This window comes from Pseudophryne corroboree, chromosome 5 (genome assembly GCF_028390025.1).
Source record: "Pseudophryne corroboree isolate aPseCor3 chromosome 5, aPseCor3.hap2, whole genome shotgun sequence".
Taxonomy (NCBI): Eukaryota; Metazoa; Chordata; class Amphibia; order Anura; family Myobatrachidae; genus Pseudophryne; species Pseudophryne corroboree.
This window is the reverse complement of record NC_086448.1, coordinates 346,493,699-346,516,922: the sequence shown is the minus strand read 5'-3', so window position 1 is coordinate 346,516,922 and position 23,224 is coordinate 346,493,699. Positions and strand designations below refer to the sequence as shown.

Genomic DNA, 23,224 nt, shown 5'->3' with positions numbered 1-23,224 from the left:
GATAATAAGGTTTCTGGTCATCCGGGTATCACTAAGACCTTGGAATTAATCTCTCGCTCAGTGTGGTGGCCTAATCTTTCTAAAGATGTGAGGGAATTTGTCCGTTCCTGTCAGGTTTGTGCTCAGTACAAGGTATCTCGATCGTTGCCGGTCGGGCAACTCATGCCTCTAGCCATTCCTCTCAGGCCATGGTCACATATATCCATGGATTTCGTGGTGGACCTTCCTCTTTCAGCTGGGTACCGAGACATTTGGGTGGTAGTAGACCGTTTTAGTAAGATGGCCCACTTCATTGCTCTTCCCCGATTACCCTCCGCTCAAGGGTTGGCAGTTTTGTTTCTCCGCCATGTCTTCAGGCTCCATGGTTGTCTCTGATCGGGGACCACAATTCATTGCCCGTTTCTGGAAACGTTTTTGTGCCTCTTTAAATATGAAACTCTCTTTAACATCTGGGTACCATCCACAGTCTAACGGACAAACTGAACGTGTTAATCAGTCATTAAAACAGTATTTACGACTATACTCGGCCAAACTTCAGAATGATTGGTCTGAATTTCTTCCTTTGGCTGAGTTTGCCTATAATAACTCTTGTCATTCTTCCACCAAGGAGTCTCCATTCTTTTCGGTCCTGGGCTTTCATCCTAGAGCCAATTCTTTTTACCCTCATTTTCCAGTCTCTTCATTGACCTTAACTTCCCGTCTCAGAATGATTTGGAAAAAGGTGCACCTTGCCCTTAAGAAGGCTGCCTTCCGAGGCAAGATTTTTTCAGATAGGTTCCGACGCCCATGCACTTTTAAGGTGGGAGATAAGGTGTGGTTGTCAACCCGCAACATCAAGCTCCGACAACCCTCGGCTAGATTGGGACCCAAATTTATTGGACCGTTCCTTATTGTAAAGAAGGTCAATCCAGTTGCTTTTCGGCTACGCTTGCCTAAATCACTCAAAATTGGCAATACTTTTCATTGTTCCCTTCTTAAGCAATATATTTCTTCCAGGAGATTCCCTCGGAAAACTTCTCAGGGTAGACCTCCGGTGGATGTTCTGGGGCAACAAGAGTTTTTGGTGGAGAAGGTTTTAGATTCCCTAGTTTCTCGAGGCCGGCTGTATTTTTTAGTTCACTGGAAAGACTATGGCCCGGAGGAAAGGTCTTGGGTCCTGGATAAGGATCTACATGCCCCTAAACTTAAGAAATTATTCTTTCAGGAATTTCCTCAGAAACCCGGCTTTAGGGGATCTTTAACCCCTCCTCAAGGGGGGGTGTACTGTTAGGCGCTGCGGTCCGCAGCGCCGCTCGGTCTGCTTCCGGGCGACGCTCACGGTCGCCGCACCTCCCTCGCTGCCCGCCCGGCACCTAGCAATGCCAGGACGCCGTGCTTACTGTAGCCACCGGGTCCCTGGCAACGCTAGGACGCCGGGCGTCCCCAGCCGCCGGGTCCATGGAAACGGGGATGCCATTGGCGGACCGCGTTCCCCGTTGCCAGATAAGACTGATTAGTTGTTCGTGCAGCAGGGCAGCTGCACGGCAACTATTAATTAGGGTCTGGGGGCTGGTCTTGCTGGCCCTCCTGTCATTGGCCAGCAAGGCCTTTTTATGGGAGCCAGCACACTGCAGCCTCGCCGGTGATAGCTTCCTGTACGCTGTGCCTGCCTTGCAAAGTTTGTTCCTGGTCTGCTGTATCTGGTCGATCCTGCTCCCCGTGCTCCTGAGTTCTGGAGTTCTGAAGCCGGTCCTGGAAATCCTTCCAGTCCAAGTGAACCTGTTGCAGTCATCTGGGGGTTCTTGCTTATTGGGGTTCTCTCCCGGTTCCGTGAGTAGCGGCTTCTGCCGCGTGTAGCGGCCTAGGCCGCTTAATCCTAGCGTTTGTTTTGTACTGGTGTTTTTGCGGAGGTTTCCGCTTTTCACTGTCCTCCCCGGTACACGACGGTGCCGTGTGGGGTGTGGACAGTGGAATCTTTTGTTGTTCTTTTCCTTTGGCGGCGTGCCGCACATATATTTAGTTTTAGGGTAGTCAGTAGCCCCTAGCCTTCTGTTTGTTTTAGTTAGAGGTCCCCTTGTTATTATCCTGTCTCGGTTCACACCTTGTCTCACTCTAAGACCTGGGGGCATCGGAGTTGGGCAGACCTAATCCGCCCTCAAACGCGGCTGCCGTGGGCCCAAGAAACCATAGTCACGCAGGCGTGAACTGACCACACGGGTGAAACAATGGAGGTAGGGTGCTAGGGGCTATTTCCATACCACACATTATTTCAGCATCACGTCCTGGTGCTCTGGACTCACTACGCAACATCTCTCCTGTTCTGAGCACCAGGAACGTAACACTGTCTAAAATGAGGGGTGACTACCACCTTTTGGAAAAAGGTAAGCTGCCTGAATTCCTTTTGGGAATCTGAAATGTATTTTCAGGTTAAATCAGACTCCCTCCAAGACTGTTCAACTCATGAGGTGGAGGGAAAATTACATTACTTCTTTTTAAAGTAAACCCTCTCCTGTGGTAAAAGAGGGGCTTCGTAACTTCTAACACCTCCTTTATAGCTAAAACATGTTTTGAATGCTTTTCGCTAACTTAGGACCTATTCCCCTGGAATCACTAGTGTCGACACAGGAATCAGAGCTGTGTCGGTATCAGTTTGTACTACTTGTGCAAATTCGTATGTGACCCAGAGGGGTCCCTGTGGATGAAAGGCAGAACTATTAAAAATCACATCTTCAACAGATTATTTTCAGTTTTCTGCATGAGATTCAGTCCGACCTCTTACTGATATGATTCACACTATCACGTAACCTTTCACCCAGTCAGGCTCTTGGTGTCATATTACAACTCTGTGTCCCTAACATGGCTCCCACAGAGGAAGAGCTCCCTGCCTCAGACATGTCACACACGTGCACAATCACACCACAGACAGTCCGGGCTTAAAGGGGACAGACCCACAGTAAATTCTGTCAGAGGGACACAGAAATGAATTGCTAGTCCACAACTCCGCGCTTAAATAAAAAATCCCTGTGTCGTGTACTTTGTACACAGAGACTTTCCGCTCTCTCTCTTTATTTATATATATATATATATATACATATATTGCCATAATATCACAATATACACTCTCCCCCCCTCTTTGTACTCTGATTCTAAACGGAAACTGAGAGGAGGATCAGCGTTTCTTCCCATGCTTTTTGCTGGAAGAAAATGGTGCTGAGCAGTGTGCTGGCTGACTGAGGAGGAAGCCCCGCCCCCGTAATGGAGCGTTTCTCCTCAGCATTTATGAGGTAATTTTTTATACTGGCGGGGGTAGGACTGTGCCTCAGCATCTTATTCCCCTTTATTTGCCAGTTTTACTAGGTTTCATGCTGCCCAGGGCGCCCCCCCCCCCCCCCGTGCCCTGCACCCTGCAGTGCCTGTGTATGTGTGGGTAGCATGGCGTGCAGCGTTCCCGCCTGCTGCACAGTACCTTTTAGTCGTCACGATGTCTGAAGATTTCTTCTTACACTTACCTGTCTTCTGACTTCTGGCTCTGTAAGGGGGGTGACAGCGGGCTGTGGGAGTGAGCACATAGCCGCAGCACACAGCGATCAGTTCCCTTCAGGAGCTAATGGTGTCCTGTCAGCCAGAAGCAGAGCCATGAAACTATTCAGGAAGTTGGTTCCTACTTCTGCCCTCTAAGCAGGGAGACTGTTGCCAGCAGTTCTCCCTAAAAAAAAAAACACATCATAAGTCTTTTCAGAGAAACTCAGTAGAGCTCCCCTGGAGTGCATCCACTCTGCCTGGGCACATTTTCTAAACTGAGGTCTGGAGGAGGGGTATAGAGGGAGGAGCCAGTTCACACCCTTGAAAAGTCTTATAGTGCCCATGGCTCCTGCGGAACCGTCTATACCCGATGGTACTGAAGTGGACCCCAGCATCTTCTAGGACGTATGAGAAATCCTATTCATAGCTGAACAAACTTCAGTGTCACCTGCAAATAGAAAACCTTACTTCATAAGATCATTAATAAAAGTACTGCTAAGTGCAGGACCTGATCTCTGAGTCACCTTTCTGAATATGTTCCATTGATAACAAGCTTCTGCTTTCAACGCCTCAGCCAGTTATCTTCCTATGTTCATTAGACCCCTTGTTCCAGTATTTTTATCCTATGACAGCTTTTCCCACATGACAGATTTTACCAATCTGTTATATGGAACTGTATCAAATGTTTTTTCAAAATCCAAATAAATCACAACAATTACATTGCCAAATTACATGTTTCCGCTGTTTCTGTATGGAAACTGATCAGTTTGGTTTAGTAAAACTATGTTGAATCCCCATGCAAACACATGAGAATGTACTGTGACAGGGTCTGAATTAAGCCCAAAGTCCATTCATCTCTTTGGGAATGCATTGTGTATGTGCACTCTATGGGATAAGTGGCCACACCAACGTTGTGATGCTATTTTCCCAATCATTCTAATTGCATATTAATTTCAATTGTGCTGTGCACTAAATGTAAAAAACGCATTAATATGATATAGACTATTGAAAAGAATGGACCGCTGTTACTGTATACAGTAAATGCCGCTCACTCATAAATTTTCATTTATATATACTTTGTATTCACAATAAAAATAGGACTATTTTAAGGTGCATACACACTTGCCGACAAAATGAGCAACGTTGCTCATTTTCACCCTTCCTGAGCGACGTTGCTCATTTTCTCTGCAAGTGTATATGCTGCAGGCAACCATCGATGTGCGGCCCTGCGGTTCGTTAATGACCTCGCTGAAGGCCATGCAAGCAGCTCAATTTGGACTGTCATCCAAAAGCTGCCTGCATGGCTCGGCCACTGCGTGATGTCACTGAGCGATATGAACATCATATGGCTCAGTGTGTATACCCGGCCGCCAATAGTCCTGTCACAGGATCGGAAACACTAGGCGCCGTCGCTCATAGAGCACGTTGCCTAGTGTATACCCACCTTTACAAATAGTTTTTGTTTATACTGTATATTACAAATTTTATTTTGGCTCTTTGATAGAGTGCTACTGTCGTAACTCCAATTTGTTTACTGTATTTTTTAAAGGAATTACCATCCTGTTTGTGACCTACATAGCAATCTCACAATTAACCTTATTTGATTTTATGGGGCTGCTGTAGAGTTTGTTACAAGGTGTGTGTAAATTACTGAAAAGTTTACATATGCAAATGTGTACTACAAGCCATCATCAACAGCAGCAGCAGCAGCATCAGTGTGTATCGGTATCAGAACTGTCTTGAAAAAGTGGTGGGCGTTCCTGGGCGGTTACTAGGAGGTGGTTTAGCTCAATCCCGGATATAGTCCACCTTACAGTATGGGCATGTTATGGGAACATCACGGGACAGTCCTATTCTCAATCACCCATAAGCTCACTTCACAGTGGCTGTGCTCAAGGAGAAGCCTACTCTCCGACAGTGTCACTGATGATTAGCTCAGTTGTGCATGGGAGATGGATCATATCAGTGTAGTGTTTTACTGAGAGACAGAGAGCGCACCTTTATGTGCGCTGACAAGTATCCCTTTTTAGACCAGGACCCATATGCTTAGTAGCCAATTCAGTAACTTGGAAGGCGACTATACGGCTTGGGTCCCCTAAGCAGCTAGGCCGCATAACAATTGCATACCCTGCAAGAGGCGTAACTAAGGGGGGTCAAGCAGGGCACGTGCCTTGGGCGCCGTGGCAGGCGCAGCAGAAGGGGGCGCCGCAGGCCAGGGCATCGTACCTGCTCCGCCCGCCTGCCTCTGTCATTGTGGCGCCTCCCGCCGTTAGCACTGCGCCGCCGAGCTAGACCGGCGCTTGGCGGCGCTCAAGCAGCAGCAGCACCCAGTCTTCTGCTGCTGGGAGGGAGCGTGATCGTGGAGCCAGCCAGAGGCAGATTAAGGGAGGAGCTCTGGGGGTAAGTACCCCGGGCCCCCTGCCACCCGCCACAGATTGGATCTTTATTACCGATCTGCGGCGTGGCAATGCGCTCCCCACTGACAGTGACAGCCGATACAGCCACCGGTGCTGTGCTCCGCCTACCCCTGCCTAATAGGAACCCGTGATTTGTGAAGACGCCACGCTGTACGCGCTTTCCTCCTGTACTGCGTCTTGCCGTCTCCTCTCCTGTTTCAACCTTTTTCTCATGGTTGGTTCTATATCGGAGTGGCAGAAGGGACCTTGTGACGTATCTAGGGGAGGAGACACGTCACCAGGGGGAGGAGCTACGGCGAACAGGGTACCCGAAAAGTACCCTCGCGGGCTCGCTTCGCTCGCCACGCTTCGGGCACGGTGGCTCGCTTCGCTCGCCACCTGATTACTAAAGGTAATAGTTGGTGGCGTGGATAGTAGAAGAACTATCCCGCTGGCCTAGCTCCTCCCCCTTGTGTCGTAACTCCTCCCCCTTTACGGAAAAGGTCCCTTAGCCCACTTGATTCTAGCATTTACCTTTTTCTCATGTGTGTCACAACTGAGGGCCTGAGCTGACGGGAGGCAGCCTCAGTTGTAGGGGCTGAGATGTAACGGAACCTGGGAGGTTGTATCAGACCCCTAGGCATGTAAGTAACATGTAGAATAACTGCCCGAAGGCGTGACCACGACAACCAGGATAAAAGTCAATGATGTTTATTATGACAAACTCCGTAACACAGCAGCAGTAAAAGGAAACATAAAAGTCAACAGAGGATAAATACAATTCCTGGGTACTACAGGGTGGCAAGGGCCACAGGCACTGGTAGTGTGAGACAGTTCTTATAATCTTCTAGTTGGAAAGTCCTTACCAGGCCTGACTGTAGCAATGGAGAGAACCCAGGATCGTACCAGCTGATGTTCCAGGAACGGCTGGGCTGCTGAAGGTAAAACGGCTGCTGTGGATACTGGCTGGAACCAGACTGTTGTTGGTACGGAGTGGATACTGGCTGGAACCAGTTAAATAATAAACGAACTTGAGAGCGATGAAATAATAATGAAGTTTGGAGTTTGAGAGCGGTGAAATAATAATACCGGTGGAGAGTGGTAAACTGCAGAAAAGGACACCGGCCCTTTAAGAGAAGCTATACACTGCTGGAAGCTGGGCTGGAAGCAGGTGATTGTTTGAGAGCGGTGAAATAATAATACCGGTGGAGAGTGGTAAACTGCAGAAAGGACACCGGCCCTTTAAGAGAAGCTGTACACTGCTGGAAGCTGGGCTGGAAGCAGGTGATTGTTTGAGAGCGGTGAAATAATAATACCGGTGGAGAGTGGTAAACTGCAGAAAGGACACCGGCCCTTTAAGAGAAGCTGTACACTGCTGGAAGCTGGGCTGGAAGCAGGTGATTGTTTGAGCTGGAAACAGGTGAGTCCAGAATGGATCGGAGAGTCAGGCTACACCGCAGATGGAATGCTGGTGCGGGTCTCTATAGCAGAAGTCTGGAGACAGGAGCTGGAACCTGGAAGACAACCACAGGAGAGAGACAAACTGGAACTAGGTTAGACAACCAAAGCACTGACGCCTTCCTTGCTCAGGCACAGCATACTTATACCTGCAGCAAGGAAGGGGTTGGCTAGGCAATTATGCAAATCAACAATACAGACAGCAGATTGGTGGAAATAATCAGATGACAAAATCCAAGATGGCTGCGCCCATGCAGACACTTGGAGGGAAGTTTGGTTTGTAATCCATGTGAGAATTGAAACAGTAATGGCGACGCCGGCCACAGGAGACAGGAGACGCCAGACTGACAAGCGCACATTTAACCACGCGGGCACAGCGGAGGCCGCGGCTGATGAAATCACCACTCTGACATTCTGCATGTGGAAACTCAGGAACAGCGGGATCCGGTCCTGGAACGCTGAGCCAGCCTTAGGAGGCATCTGAAGGGTAAGTAATGGCGTCCAGATACCCGGATCGTGACAGCACCCCCCCTTTAGGAGTGGCCCCAGGACACTTCTTAGGCTTTAATGGAAACTTTGCGTGGAAATTTCGGTCCAAGGCAGGAGCATGGACGTCTGAGGCATTGGTCCAAGAGCGTTCTTCAGGACCATAGCCCTTCCAGTCAATGAGGTATTGTAACTGACCGTAACGGAAACGTGAGTCCAAAATCTTGGCCACCTCGTACTCGACTCCCCGTTGAGTCTGAACTTTGGGAGCTGGAGGAAGTGCGGAATGAAACCGATTCAGGATCAGCGGTTTCAACAAAGAAACATGAAATGTCCTGGGTATTTTCAAGAAGGATGGTAACTGTAACCTGTAGGCAACTGGATTGATGACTTGTTCAATCTTGAAGGGTCCGATGTAGCGAGGTGCAAATTTCATGCTGGGAACTCTCAACCTCAAATTCTTCGTGGACAGCCACACACGATCACCCACCTTGAGAGCAGGAACCGCTCTACGCTTCCTATCGGCAAACTTCTTATACCTGAATGAGGCTTTAAGCAGGGCTGCGCGGACGTTCCTCCAGTTATTTGAAAACTGATGCAAGGTGACATCCACTGCTGGAACAGAAGTTGCGGGAAGCGGTTGGAATTCTGGGACTTTAGGGTGGAATCCATAATTAATGAAGAATGGTGTAGAAGAAGATGAGGAATGGTATTGATTGTTGTGGCTGAACTCGGCCCAAGGAAGGAGTTGAACCCAGTCATCTTGAGAGGAAGACACATATATACGGAGGAAGGCCTCCAAGTCCTGATTCACCCTCTCGGTTTGACCATTGGTCTGAGGATGGTAAGCCGTGGAAAACTTTAACTTGACTTGGAGGGCTTGACACAAACTTCGCCAAAATTTGGCTACAAATTGTACTCCACGATCCGAGATGATCTCTTCAGGAAGACCGTGAAGTCGGAAGATCTCTTGTATAAACACTTGAGCCAACTTGGAAGCTGACGGAAGACCGGTGAGAGGGATGAAATGTGCCATCTTGGTGAACCGGTCAACTACCACCCAGATGGTATTAAACTTGTTGCAGATAGGTAGATCGGAAACAAAGTCCATCGACAAATGGGTCCAAGGTCGACGGGGAACAGATAATGGAACCAGTTGCCCCGCAGGCGACTGGCGGGAGACTTTGTGTTGGGCACAAGAACCTATTTTACCCAGAAACGATGATCTTTGAGATTATTAGCAAAGATGAGGATGTCGTCTAGATAAACCACGACATGGCGGTACAAGATGTCCCTGAAAATCTCATTCACGAAGTGCTGGAAGACTGCTGGAGCGTTGCTCAATCCGAAGGGCATGACGAGGTACTCATAATGTCCGTCACGGGTGTTAAAGGCGGTCTTCCACTCGTCACCCTCACGGATTCGGATGAGATTGTAGGCACCCCTCAAGTCCAGCTTTGTGAAAATAGTTGCACCACTAACTCTATCAAAGAGCTCGGTAATCAGGGGTAAAGGGTATCGGTTCTTGACGGTAATGTCGTTCAGACCTCTGTAGTCGATGCACGGACGCAGACCACCGTCTTTCTTCTTAACGAAGAAGAAGCCTGCGCCGGCTGGAGAAGAAGATGGTCGGATGAAACCCTTCGCCAGGTTCTCTTTGATGTACTCTTCCATGGAGTGTGTCTCAGGCAGAGACAACGGATAAGTTCGGCCTCGCGGTGGAACCTTCCCTGGAATGAGGTCGATTGGGCAGTCCCATTCTCTATGAGGAGGAAGGATATCAGCAGAGGCTTTACTGAACACGTCCGTGAAGTCTTGATATGGAGGAGGCGGAACATCAGATGACCTGGGGAAGGAAGAACAAACAGGAAGAACTTTGGCTAAACAAGTCTCAGCACAGGAGGGACCCCATGCCAGTATTTGCGTAGTCGTCCAGTCAATTGATGGGTTGTGGAGACGGAGCCATGGAAGGCCTAAAACCACTGGATGTGTGGCTCTTGGAATCACTAAAAAAGAAATATACTCAGAATGAAGAACTCCCACTCTCAGACGAACTGGAAGAGTCCTTAAGGAAATGACTGCGTCAAAAATCTTGCTGCCATCCACGGCAGTCAAAGAGATGGACGAGGACAGTCTCTCGGTGGGTAGGGACCACCGTTTAACATAAGCTTCGGTTATGAAATTCCCAGCTGCTCCGGAATCAAGGAGGGCAATGACGTTCCTGTAACGTTGAGCAATTTGGAGCGACACTGGGAGGTTACAGTCATGAGGAGATGGAGAGGAGATCATTACTCCTAGCCGGCCCTCTCCTTGGCGAGCTAGGATCTGGAGTTTCCCGGACGTTTGGGACAGGCATTGATAGTGTGCGACGGAGCTGCACAGTAGAGACAGAGAGACTCAGAGAGACGTCTTCGGCGCTCAGCGGGAGATAGACGGGAACGACTAATTTGCATAGGCTCATCCTTGGATGGAGATGGTTGACGAGGAGGAGGAGCAGAAGATTTAGGAGTAGATGATCTTCCTCGCTCGGTTGCTCTCTCTCTGAAACGTAGATCAACCTTCGTGCAAAGAGAAATTAGCTCATCCAACTTAGAGGGCAAGTCTCTGGTAGCTAACTCATCCTTGATGCGTTCTGATAAGCCATGCCAGAATGCAGCATACAGGGCCTCGTCGTTCCATGCCAGTTCGGATGCCAGGATTTTAAACTGTATAAGATACTGTCCCACAGTACGTGTTCCCTGGCGTAAACGGAGAATCTCAGATGAAGCAGATGTTATCCGGCCTGGCTCGTCGAAGATGCGCCTGAATGTAGCTACAAAGTCAGTATAGGAGGATAGCAGGGGATCAGACTTCTCCCATAAAGGTGATGCCCAGTCAAGGGCTGAGCCACTGAGAAGGGAGATGATATAGGCAATTTTGGTACGGTCACTGAATAAATTGCCAGGTAGAAGCTCAAAGTGGATTTCACATTGATTGAGAAATCCCCTGCAGAACCTTGGAGATCCATCAAATTTTGCTGGCGTTGGAAGATGAAGATGTGGACTGGAAATGGGTAAGGTGGGTGGGGTTACAGCTGGTGTTACTGTAGTGGACGCACCGGACGTGCCAGGTCCACGGAGGGTCGTTTGAATCCCATCCAGCCGTGTAGAGAGATCCTGGAGACAGCGGATGATGTGGCCCTGTGCAGCCTCCTGATGTTCAAGTCGGGCTGCCAGTTCTTGCATCGGCCTGGCCGCTTGATCCTGGTCTCCGGCTGGATTCATTAGGTCAGTGCTTACTGTCACAACTGAGGGCCTGAGCTGACGGGAGGCAGCCTCAGTTGTAGGGGCTGAGATGTAACGGAACCTGGGAGGTTGTATCAGACCCCTAGGCATGTAAGTAACATGTAGAATAACTGCCCGAAGGCGTGACCACGACAACCAGGATAAAAGTCAATGGGGTAAATTTACTAAGATTCGTAAGTCTCCCGATTTGGTGTGAGAATAATCACGAATGACATCGAAAGTGTAAAACTGCAACTTTTTGAATTTTTTACGATGGATTTACTAAGCTGTCGTATTCGTATTTTTTGTTTGATCCGATGTCGATGTCATTCGTGGTTTTCTAGTGTAGAATGCGGCCGATTTTGTTGTTTTGCGGCCGTGTTTTTAAGTTTTTTTACGACTGCGTCACATGTCTGTTACGGCAGTGATTTTGATTTTGCTGCCGCGTTTTTAGTCCTAAGTTTCGTTTTTGTCACGCGTCCGTGATTGGTTGTATTCGTGAAGGAGGAGTGTCTGTGCACATTACTTTAAAACCGCCCCAAACACACCGCACCTCGTGGGTTTAGCTAGTGGAGAGGAGAGAGGAAGGTGTATTTGGAGTTGGTGAGTTTGGTGGATTTTTTGGTGGATTTGGAGAGGAGTTTTGTGATTGTTGAGTGCTGTACTGTGTGTGTAAGTAGTCTTGTCATATTTGTAGTATTGTTTTTTCACAGTTTGTCAACTTTTTTGTCCTTGTTTTTTTTTTTATAGTCTTTTGTCATTGTTTGTGAGTGAGTGAGTGAGTGAGTGAGCGTGTGTGTTGGCTGTGTGGTGTGTAGTAGTAGTAGTAGTGGAGGAGTGTGTTTTTTGTATTGATTTTTCTGTGTTTTGTGTCGTTTGTCCTCATGTCTGACTCAGAGGTCAGTGTGGTGGAGGAGGTTAGTGAGGTGGAGGCTGTTAGTGAGGTGGAGGCTGTTAGTGAGGTGGAGGGGGTTAGTGAGAGGGAGGAGGTTAGTGAGGAGGAGGAGGGGGTGCCTGTTGCTGCATTCTCCAGTGATAGTGATGGTGCTGTTGCTCCGCAGCCACGCACCACTACCAAGACTGGCAGGAATATTAAGTTCAGCTATGCTGAAAACATGGCGTTGGTGCGTGAGCTGATGAAGCACCATCGCCAATTGTTTGGGCAGGATGCTGCCAAGGTGTCCTCCCGCAGGAAGTCTGTCCTGTGGGGGCAAGTAATAGTTGCCGTCAATAGTGAGGGTGTGGTGAGGCGGACTGAGGACACGTGTCGCAAGAGGTTCTATGACATAAAGCGGCGTGTCAAGGCCAAGATGGCCAAAGAGGCAAAATCAGCACGCAAAACCGGGGGTGGCCCCCCTTTCCGGGCAACCTATCGGGAGTGGGAGGAGCCTGTGCGGGCACTGATTCCAGCAGAAGTGGTGTCTGCAACTCATGTCCGGGATTCGGACCGACCCACGCAGGATGGTGAGTTTGTTAATTTAAAATTATATTTAAAATTGTGCAAAATGATAATGGTGTGTATTTTTAAAGGTTAAAGGATGCATACATTGTTGGTCATGTATTGCAGGCCTATGCACCCTTAAGCTGGGTTTGTGTTTTGAAACTGCATTTCCCATCTTGCCTTGGCTGTAGCTTTTATAATTTATAATGCAAAATCAGGTGCAGTGCATGCTGGTATGTGTAGTTGCAATAATTATTATGAGATCTTGCTTGGACATAGCTGTTGTATCGAATAGCAGCTTGTTATGATGTTTATTTTAAAAAGAAAAAAGGTTAAACCAACTTCTAATTTACATTTTGGTTCAAGTTGCAAGCATTCAATCTATGCAATATCTGACACATAATTCTCCAATGTTACAGATTTATTTTGGGCAACACCATGTACATTTTTATATACACAACAAATTAAGGAATCACGAAGATCTTAAGCAGAAATTATTTTAATTTACAATACGTACAAGATGGTTACAGTACACTAAGGCTTTGCAGTTAGCAATTTTTCACAAAGTATGGTAATAATGGCCCTCATTCCGAGTTGATCGGTCGCAAGGCGAATTTAGCAGAGTTACACACGCTAAGCCGCCGCCTACTGGGAGTGAATCTTAGCTTCTTAAAATTGCGACCGATGTATTCGCAATATTGCGATTACTAACTACTTAGCAGTTTCAGAGTAGCTCCAGACTTACTCTGCCTGTGCGATCATTTCAGTGCTTGTCGTTCCTGGTTGACGTCACAAACACACCCAGCGTTCGCCCAGGCACTCCCACCGTTTCCCCGGCCACTCCTGCGTTTTTTCCGGAAACGGTAGCGTTTTCAGTCACACGCCCCTGAAACGCTGTGTTTCCGCCCAGTAACACCCATTTCCTGTCAATCACATTACGATCGCCGGAGCGAAGAAAAAGCCGTGAGTAAAAATACTTTCTTCATAGTAAAGTTACTTGGCGCAGTCGCAGTGCGAACATTGCGCATGCGTACTACGCGGATTTTCACTGCGATGCGATGAAAAATACCGAGCGAACAACTCGGAATGAGGGCCAATGTTTTCTCCACTTTTTCAACAGTCCGACAGACCAGCCGGCCAGACAGGCCACAGACTACTCAGGATTATGCTGGTATTGCAGGTAAGAATTCACTGTAGTCACATATTCTGCAAACACATAGAAGGACAAAATATTAATGTTTATATATTCTCATAGGTTCTGCTTCTGTAAGCCGCCCTCCTGTAAGGCGCCCATCACAGGGCTCGGGTCACTTACCCAGGAGGCCAAGTAAGACACGGCGTCTTGCCTCAGAATCTGCGGATCCATCTTCCCCACCCAGGCGGCGCATTTCTGCAGTGTCACCCCAGCCACCACAGGCACTATTGGCGAGTCCACAGAGTGATGAGCCCAGATCACCTCAGTTATCTGGTGAGTCAAAACAGAAACTAAACACATAGCAAATAATCTACACAGTACAGTTACTATGTTGTGAGTTGTAGTTGAGATTACATGTTTGCCATAACAACCAATGTGATGTTACGTGTTAAATTTTTTAAGGTGCAAATGCTTAATTTTTCAATGTCTTAGTGGTTGATATCGCCAACATCAATTTTAAAAATGAACAGACATTTGTAAATATTTCTGCAACACACGTGCACATTAAAAATAAACAAAAAGACTAACTGAAAAAAAAAACCACCACCCCCTCCACACCATTATAGTGTTCACACACCTCCCCTGTCCTGTATGTAGACTGCTTACTTGCTCCGCTCCTCTGGACTATCCAGGTAAGCAGTCTATATCCTGTTCAGGGGAGGTGACAGAACACTGTAATGCTGTGGAGGGGAGGTAGTTAGGTGAGGATTCCGCAAGTCTGTCTATGTGCACGCCTGTGATGGTATATATGTGTTTGAAAACCAAATAAATTCTAATTTGAAAAACAAAACTCAAAATACTTAATAAATGGAGTATTATGAATGTAGAAATGTTTAGAACTAGCAAATATATTATTTGTAAAGTAAACATTGCATGTTGCCCACCCCATACAGAGCCAAGCTTGATGCCCGACGTGGACCAGCAGGGACAAGACCAACAGGCAACATTCACACTGCAACTAACACCTGTTGACCCGAGCCAGCCAATACAGGCGCAGGATATCCCCCAAGCCTCCATGAGTCCACAACTGGTACAAGCTCCACCCCAGCCACAAATTCCAGATGACTTTTGGTCCAGTTGGACAAGCCAACAGACCCAAAGCAATGCCAGCCTGACCGCACATACACAACACCTTGCCAGTCTGCCCCATCATCTACCGCGCATTAGTCTCGGGCAGACTGATTGTCCAAGTAGGCCGAATCGCAACATCGATGGAGCAAATACGGGCAGACAACAACCAAATGCTGGCTCATTTAACGCGCATCATTGATGAGCAACAGCGCCAACAACAAACACTCATCCAACTAATACAGCACAACCAGGTTGTGAATGAATCTTTATCCCTGATTGTAGCCAGCCACACTGCAACCAACACACAACTGAATGCCAGCATAAATAATTTGAGCAACAACATAACATTGATGGCAGCTCAACAAGTGACCTCCAGCTCTGGAACCACGACCCCTATCCAAACGCCAGTAACCTCCCCTGTTCGGCGATCCTCCCGAGCACGTGCCAGTGAGCCAGCACAAAGCACAGCACCCAGCACACACAAGCGGAAAAAATAATACTTCACAAAAATGTGTGTAACGCAATAAAAAAATTAGTTTTGACAAACACACAACTTCCTGTGTCCGTCTCAAACATTGTAGAAGCTGCTATGTATGTATGTATGTTTTTCAGGGGTAATGAATGAAAATGTAATGATAACATAAACTAAGTACAATGTACACACCACTATAAACAACAAACAGTAAGTAACAAAACACACAATTGTTTGTATTGCAAAGTGTTTAGTCATGGATAATTACATCCTACAAAAACTTACCCGAAAAATACAGCAGAATCACTTCTTGCCGTACCTGCCTCCCTACATATGTACTCACACTGTCACCAGATGTTTCTAACTCCTCAGCTTGCTGACTGCTTTCTCCCTCATCATGTGCCAGATGTTGACTTAAACACAGATTATGGAGAAAACAGCAGCAGAACACAATTCTAGTCACCTTTGAGGGACTATACAACAAAAGGCCTGCAGATTTATCCAGACACCGAAACCGTGATTTCAGCACACCAAAACATCTTTCTATCACATTCCGCGTAGCCTTATGTGCATGATTGTAACTGTGTTCAGCAGGAGAATCAGGTTGGGACAATGGAGTAAGGAGCCAAGAGTAGCAGCCGTAACCCCCATCACCTGAAAAACAGATATAGTCAACATTAGTACATGTGTAAGATTATTAATTCCCCTAGTCAAAAATTTAGTTTGTGGTTAAAAGACATACACACAACACATTTTAAACATACCCAGCAGCCAGCCATCAGGCATTTGTCCGTCCTCAAATTTATCGAAGAGCGATGACTGAATGAGGATGAAGGAGTCATGGCAGCCACCAGGGTAACCTGCAACAACACTCATAATTTTTAAATTTGCATCACAGACCACCTGGACATTAGTGGATTGGGCCATATGTCTATTCGTATATATATATTGACGGCCCCTAGGTGATCTCAGCTGAACGTGTGTGCAATCTATGGCCCCCAGCACATTGGGCATGCTTGCAAGCTCATAGAAAGCTACCCTGACAGCACGCCACTCCGACTCCTGGGTAGGGAAGCAGATTGAGGCATTAATATGTGGATCCAAGACATCCAAAACCTGAGTGGACATTAAACAATCTAAGGTGAGTGTCATGTTAGGTATTCTATACAATACTGTGTTGTAAGAGCTTACAGAAGCAACACTTAGACATAACCGGCTATGTATTTTTTGACTCACCTGATTCAAATATTTTGAAAAGGTTGGCTGTGAGATACCAATAACGTCGCCTGCCACAGCCTGGAAGCTCCCAGTAGCCATAAAGTGTAACACAGCCAGGAGTTTGTGTAGGCCTGAGACAGAGCGAGAGCGTGCTGTCTCAGGGTCTAGTCCCAGTTTGACAAGGTCATACAGGCGGAAAATGTTGGTTCTATTTAGGCGGAACATCTGTATGACCCTATCATCGGACAATGCGTTTAGGTTTAAACGACCCCGAAAAAAACGTGGCTTGCGCAGCCTCCGCGGCACCTGGACAACCTGCTGACCATGTTCACTTACCTGGCCCTGATTTCTGAAAGCCTCATGGAGCAGTCTAAGGTATCCCACAGCAAACATAAATTCATTGGCACACACCACAGCCGCCATTTCAGAGTGAGAGAATTTCTAAATGTGCCTGGAACACTTTTATAGGGCCAAACATTCAGGTGTGAGTAATGGATAATTGAGTACACATGTAAACACGCTTTTCAAAAGCAGGTGCGTTTTTTTTTAGGACTTTTTTACGATTTGTATTTTTTCACGGCCGCAAATGCATTTTCACGGCAGATATTACAATTACGAATGGTTAGTAAATGACCGAGATTCATATCTAAACAGGCGTATTTTGACCGATGGTGTATTCATTCGTAATTTTTTACAACTACTTCCAAAAAAATACGAATGCCCTCATCTCTGCCGTGATTTGAGTTTAGTAAATTACCGAGATGACACTTTGATGAAAAAACGGCATCTCGGTCAAAATCGGGAGCTTAGTAAATATACCCCATTGATGTTTATTATGACAAACTCCGTAACACAGCAGCAGTAAAAGGAAACATAAAAGTCAACAGAGGATAAATACAATTCCTGGGTACTACAGGGTGGCAAGGGCCACAGGCACTGGTAGTGTGAGACAGTTCTTATAATCTTCTAGTTGGAAAGTCCTTACCAGGCCTGACTGTAGCAATGGAGAGAACCCAGGATCGTACCAGCTGATGTTCCAGGAACGGCTGGGCTGCTGAAGGTAAAACGGCTGCTGTGGATACTGGCTGGAACCAGACTGTTGTTGGTACGGAGTGGATACTGGCTGGAACCAGTTAAATAATAAACGAACTTGAGAGCGATGAAATAATAATGAAGTTTGGAGTTTGAGAGCGGTGAAATAATAATACCGGTGGAGAGTGGTAAACTGCAGAAAAGGACACCGGCCCTTTAAGAGAAGCTATACACTGCTGGAAGCTGGGCTGGAAGCAGGTGATTGTTTGAGAGCGGTGAAATAATAATACCGGTGGAGAGTGGTAAACTGCAGAAAGGACACCGGCCCTTTAAGAGAAGCTGTACACTGCTGGAAGCTGGGCTGGAAGCAGGTGATTGTTTGAGAGCGGTGAAATAATAATACCGGTGGAGAGTGGTAAACTGCAGAAAGGACACCGGCCCTTTAAGAGAAGCTGTACACTGCTGGAAGCTGGGCTGGAAGCAGGTGATTGTTTGAGCTGGAAACAGGTGAGTCCAGAATGGATCGGAGAGTCAGGCTACACCGCAGATGGAATGCTGGTGCGGGTCTCTATAGCAGAAGTCTGGAGACAGGAGCTGGAACCTGGAAGACAACCACAGGAGAGAGACAAACTGGAACTAGGTTAGACAACCAAAGCACTGACGCCTTCCTTGCTCAGGCACAGCATACTTATACCTGCAGCAAGGAAGGGGTTGGCTAGGCAATTATGCAAATCAACAATACAGACAGCAGATTGGTGGAAATAATCAGATGACAAAATCCAAGATGGCTGCGCCCATGCAGACACTTGGAGGGAAGTTTGGTTTGTAATCCATGTGAGAATTGAAACAGTAATGGCGACGCCGGCCACAGGAGACAGGAGACGCCAGACTGACAAGCGCACATTTAACCACGCGGGCACAGCGGAGGCCGCGGCTGATGAAATCACCACTCTGACATTCTGCATGTGGAAACTCAGGAACAGCGGGATCCGGTCCTGGAACGCTGAGCCAGCCTTAGGAGGCATCTGAAGGGTAAGTAATGGCGTCCAGATACCCGGATCGTGACAATGTGACTCTCTCCTGTACCCGCCGTGCACTCTCCCCTCCTCTTCCAACTCTCCTCACCATGTGCGCTCTCTCCTGTACCCACCTCCTATCAGTCCTAAAACGCCAGCAAAGTAACTGCTATATGTGGTGCGACTGGGGGGGAATTGTCAGAACTATTTTGTTTGATTTTTAAGCTAGTATGTAACTTATGTGTATATACGTCCAAACATATTTTAAGTGTTACATATGTTCCTGTATCTCCCCTTCAGTGTCCCTTCCCTCAGCTTCCCTGTAATTCCTCTTCAGAGTCCCTGCCCTTACCATCCCTGTATCTCCCCTTCACAGTCCCTGCCCTCACCCTCCCTTTAACTCACCCTCAGCGTCCCTGTATCTCCCCCTCAGCTTCCCTGACTTCACCCTCCCTGTAACTCCTCCTCAGCAACCTTACCCTCATCCTCCCTGTAACTCCCCACTCAGCATCACTGCCCTCACCCTCCCTGTAACTCCCCCCTCAGCATCCCTGCCCTCACCCTCCCTGTATCACCCCCCTCGGAGTCCCTGCCCTCACCCTCCCTGTATCTCCCTCTCAGCGTCCCTGCCCTCACCCTCCCTGTATCACCCCCCTCGGAGTCCCTGCCCTCAACCTCCCTGTAACTCCTCCTCAGCAACCTTACCCTCATCCTCCCTGTAACTCCCCACTCAGCGTCCCTGCCCTCACCCTCCCTGTAACTCCCCCCTCAGCATCCCTGCCATCACCCTCCCTGTATCACCCCCCTCGGAGTCCCTGCCCTCACCCTCCCTGTAACTCCTCCTCAGCAACCTTACCCTCATCCTCCCTGTAACTCCCCACTCAGCGTCCCTGCCCTCACCCTCCCTGTAACTCCCCACTCAGCATCCCTGCCCTCACCCTCCCTGTTTCACCCCCCTCGGAGTCCCTGCCCTCAACCTCCCTGTAACTGCTCCCTCAGAGTCCCTGTCTTCACCCTCCTTGTATCTCCCCCCTCAGCGTCCCAGCCCTCAGCCTCCCCGTATCTCCATTCCTCATTGTCCCTGTCCTCACCCTCCCTGTATCTCCCCCTCAGCATCCTTGCCCTCACCCTCCCTGTAACTGCTCCCTCAGTGTCCCTGCCCTCACCCTCCTTGTATCTCCCCCCTCAGCGTCCCAGCCCTCAGCCTCCCCGTATCTCCATTCCTCATTGTCCCTGCCCTCACCCTCCCTGTATCTCCCCCTCAGCATCCTTGCCCTCACCCTCCCTGTAACTGCTCCCTCAGTGTCCCTGCCCTCACCCTCCTTGTATCTCCCGCCTCAGCGTCCTTGCCCTTACCCTCCCTGTAACTGCTCCCTCATTGTCCCTGTCCCCAGCTTCCACAATCGTGATGCCTCCGATCCGTCCGCCCACCAGCCCTCCACCATGTCTGCTTGCTGCTGGGAGCATGCTCCCTTTCTAATGAACGGAGTTTCAAACCAGGTGTGGACGGATTGCTGTGCCGGGGCTGCAGTCCAGGTCCCGGGTGTCTGGGAGACACTGGGTGCTCAGGTGCGGTGCAGTCTCCCTGACAGCAGCAACATGGGCTCCCAGCGCTTGGGACACACACAGAGACACAGAGTATGATATCGTGCTGAATGACGACGCAGGGGGGGTGATGGTGTGCTGAGTGATGTCACAGGGGGAGATGATGGCGCGCTGAGTGACGACGCAGGGGGGGTGATGGTGTGGCTAAGAGATGATGCAAGCGGTGGTGATGGTGTGACTGACAGATGACACGAGAGGGAGATGATGGTGTGGCTGAGAGACGCAGGGGGCAGGATGTGAGTCTTGTTGAACCGCTGTTGTATGATGCTGACCTTGTTAATATTCCTACACAAATAGGCATCTTGTGGACGATGGGATCTCCTACATGAATAGTGAATACTGACTGAACACGCCGTTTGCCTTAGAGGATACATTTCTTCAGAGGTTCCATATTGTGAGAAACCATCATAGAGGTAAGGTTGCATGTTGATGGCCTTTTTTTTTGGAGGGGGGGTGGGGGGGGGCGCTATTCATAGTCTTGCCCTGGGCTCCAAAAACCCTAGTTACGCCTGACCCTGCACCCACTATAGCTACACCCTTGCGCACCAATCAGTATTTCAGCACCTTAGAACGCTGACGCTTTTGTCCTTGCACATTCAGACGCACTGATGTACACCAGGGAAGGACTTTATAGCTGCATTTTCATAAAATTGTAGATGGGTGACCACCAATAGATGTAGCTGTCCACTTCTGAATCAGCCCCATTATCTCCCCTGTTTCACCTCACCAGTTGTAAGGCTTCTTATACAGAATGTACGCCGGCCTGCATAGCCGCATTTTCATGCGATTGCTTTCTGAACATGCACAGTGAGAAATCATTGAAAATACACTGCACAGACACACATACAGTATGCCTATCGCTGGGGAGTGTGTCCTCTGTTTGTTTTTCACTGTCAAATAAAAGCATCCATTCTCAGAAAAGCCAAAAACTCACCACTGTCACTGCGTTGTCTGTTTATATCCAATAGATATGAAGCATCACCTTCCTCAGGTACTTCTGCCAAATCTGTTGTCTGCACAAGATTCAATAGAGAAAAACCTTTATTATACAATGTATATAAATTATCTATCTATCTATCTATCTATCTATCTATCTATCTATCTATCTATCTATCTATCTATCTATCTAATTCTATCTATCTATCTATCTATCTATCTAATTCTATCTATCTATCTATCTATCTATCTATCTATCTATCTGTAATATATGCATCGTATAATATATATTTGTAAATAACAAGTGCATTTAGCTAAACAACAAAGTATAGTAAAAAGACACAGATAGTGACACTCAATGGGGGTCATTCCGAGTTGTTCGCTCGGTAAATTTCTTCGCATCGCAGCGATTTTCCGCTTAGTGCGCATGCGCAATGTTCGCACTGCGACTGCGCCAAGTAAATTTGCTATGCAGTTAGGAATTTTACTCACGGTTTTTTCCTCGTTCTGGTGATCGTAATGTGATTGACAGGAAGTGGGTGTTTCTGGGCGGATACAGGCCGTTTTATGGGAGTGTGTGAAAAAATGCTACCGTTTCTGGGAAAAACGCGGGAGTGGCTGGAGAAACGGAGGAGTGTCTGGGCGAACGCTGGGTGTGTTTGTGACGTCAAACCAGGAACGACAAGCACTGAACTGATCGCAGATGCCGAGTAAGTCTCGAGTTACTCAGAAACTGCACAGAGATGTCTTATCGCAATTTTAAGAAGCTAAGATTCACTCCCAGTAGGCGGCGGCTTAGCGTGTGCAAAGCTGCTAAAAGCAGCTTGCGAGCGAACAACTTGGAATGACCCCCAATATACAATTCCATAATACTAAGTAATCAGTTGTAGGAACCTGTTGTGGTTTAGTGACATGCATAGATAGTTTCTCATTATTTTATAATTACAAGAACTGTTCTTGCACACTATTTAATATGGTTTTCAGCTGAGTCTGACTTTGGACAAAATTGAGGCCTGTAGGGGGTAATTAAATTGCCAGTGAATCCCCTCACCCATCCGCCGCACTTCATGGCAGCAGGATCTTGCACAATCTTGTGTGAATTAGGCATTCAGCTGGCCAGGCAAAGGGTTTGCTGGCATTTAAACGCTGTGGTAATAGCAATTTGCACCCTTCACCCGGAATTGAATTCCCCCTTACTGTTTTCTAAATGGGGACACATCGGTCCGAGGGTGTGGTGCTGTGAGTGTGTCATAAAGAACCCATACCTTGCTTATACAAAGCAACAATGACAAGCGTTGTAAAGAAGGAGGACAGCAGTGAGTGGCATGCTGGAGATTTGCCTACTCTGCTAGGCATCTGGGAGAGCCGCCTGAGAGTTGAGAGTCTCGTAGACGTCTTGTTTGTGAATTTGTGGCCAGGGTACTAAACTGAGGGGGTCATTCAGATCTGATCGCTGCTGTGTGTTTTCGCACATGCGCGTCACACAGCTACAACAGGCATCACCAGTCAGCGACGGGATGGTGCGGAGGATCCATTCACACTGGCGTATGCAAGGTGATTGACAGGAAGAGGACATTTGTGGGTGGTAGCTGACCGTTTACAGGCAGTGTCCGGAAAAATGCAGGCATGTCCAAGCGTTTTGAGGAAGGGTGTCTGACATCAGCTCCGGCCCCGATCAGCAGGATTCAATTGCACTGGAAGTGTAAGTCCTGGGCTGCGCAGAGACTCCACAAACTAATTTTTAGCAGCTCTGCTAACACATAGGAATGCACACTAGCACAGCAAAAATACAGTCCCCCTGTAGGCGGCGACTATCTGAACGCAGGACAGCAAAAAAACGCAGCCCAGCGGTCAGATCTGAAGGACCCCCTGAGTTTCTTTAATACCCTAATTCTGCTATCACAGAGGACTAGCTCGGCCACAGAATTGTATTAAATTTGTAATCTAAAAAAATGTACTTTATTGCTGCTGTTCTTCTCTCTTAAAGCTACATTACCACATCAGTGGTAGAACATTTAGTTTTTCCACTTTAAAATGACTGTGGAAGGGGTGGGAAGGGAAGAACCACTAAGCCTCCAGAGTTCTCGATTGCAAGTTAGCTCAGTCTCTCCCAGGGATTTCAGTTGGCTATTTA

The 23,224-nt window shown here is 47.9% G+C and overlaps 1 protein-coding gene across 1 annotated transcript in view; it reads right to left on the bottom strand.

The window, feature by feature from the left end:
- Positions 1-23,224, bottom strand: part of STAC (SH3 and cysteine rich domain) — a 475,170-nt gene that overhangs the window by 115,297 nt on the left and 336,649 nt on the right. Inside the window, exon 6 of the mRNA XM_063922611.1 lies at positions 21,089-21,167. Within this exon, the coding sequence (XP_063778681.1) occupies positions 21,089-21,167 (79 nt within the window). The remainder of the gene's footprint in view (positions 1-21,088; positions 21,168-23,224) is intronic.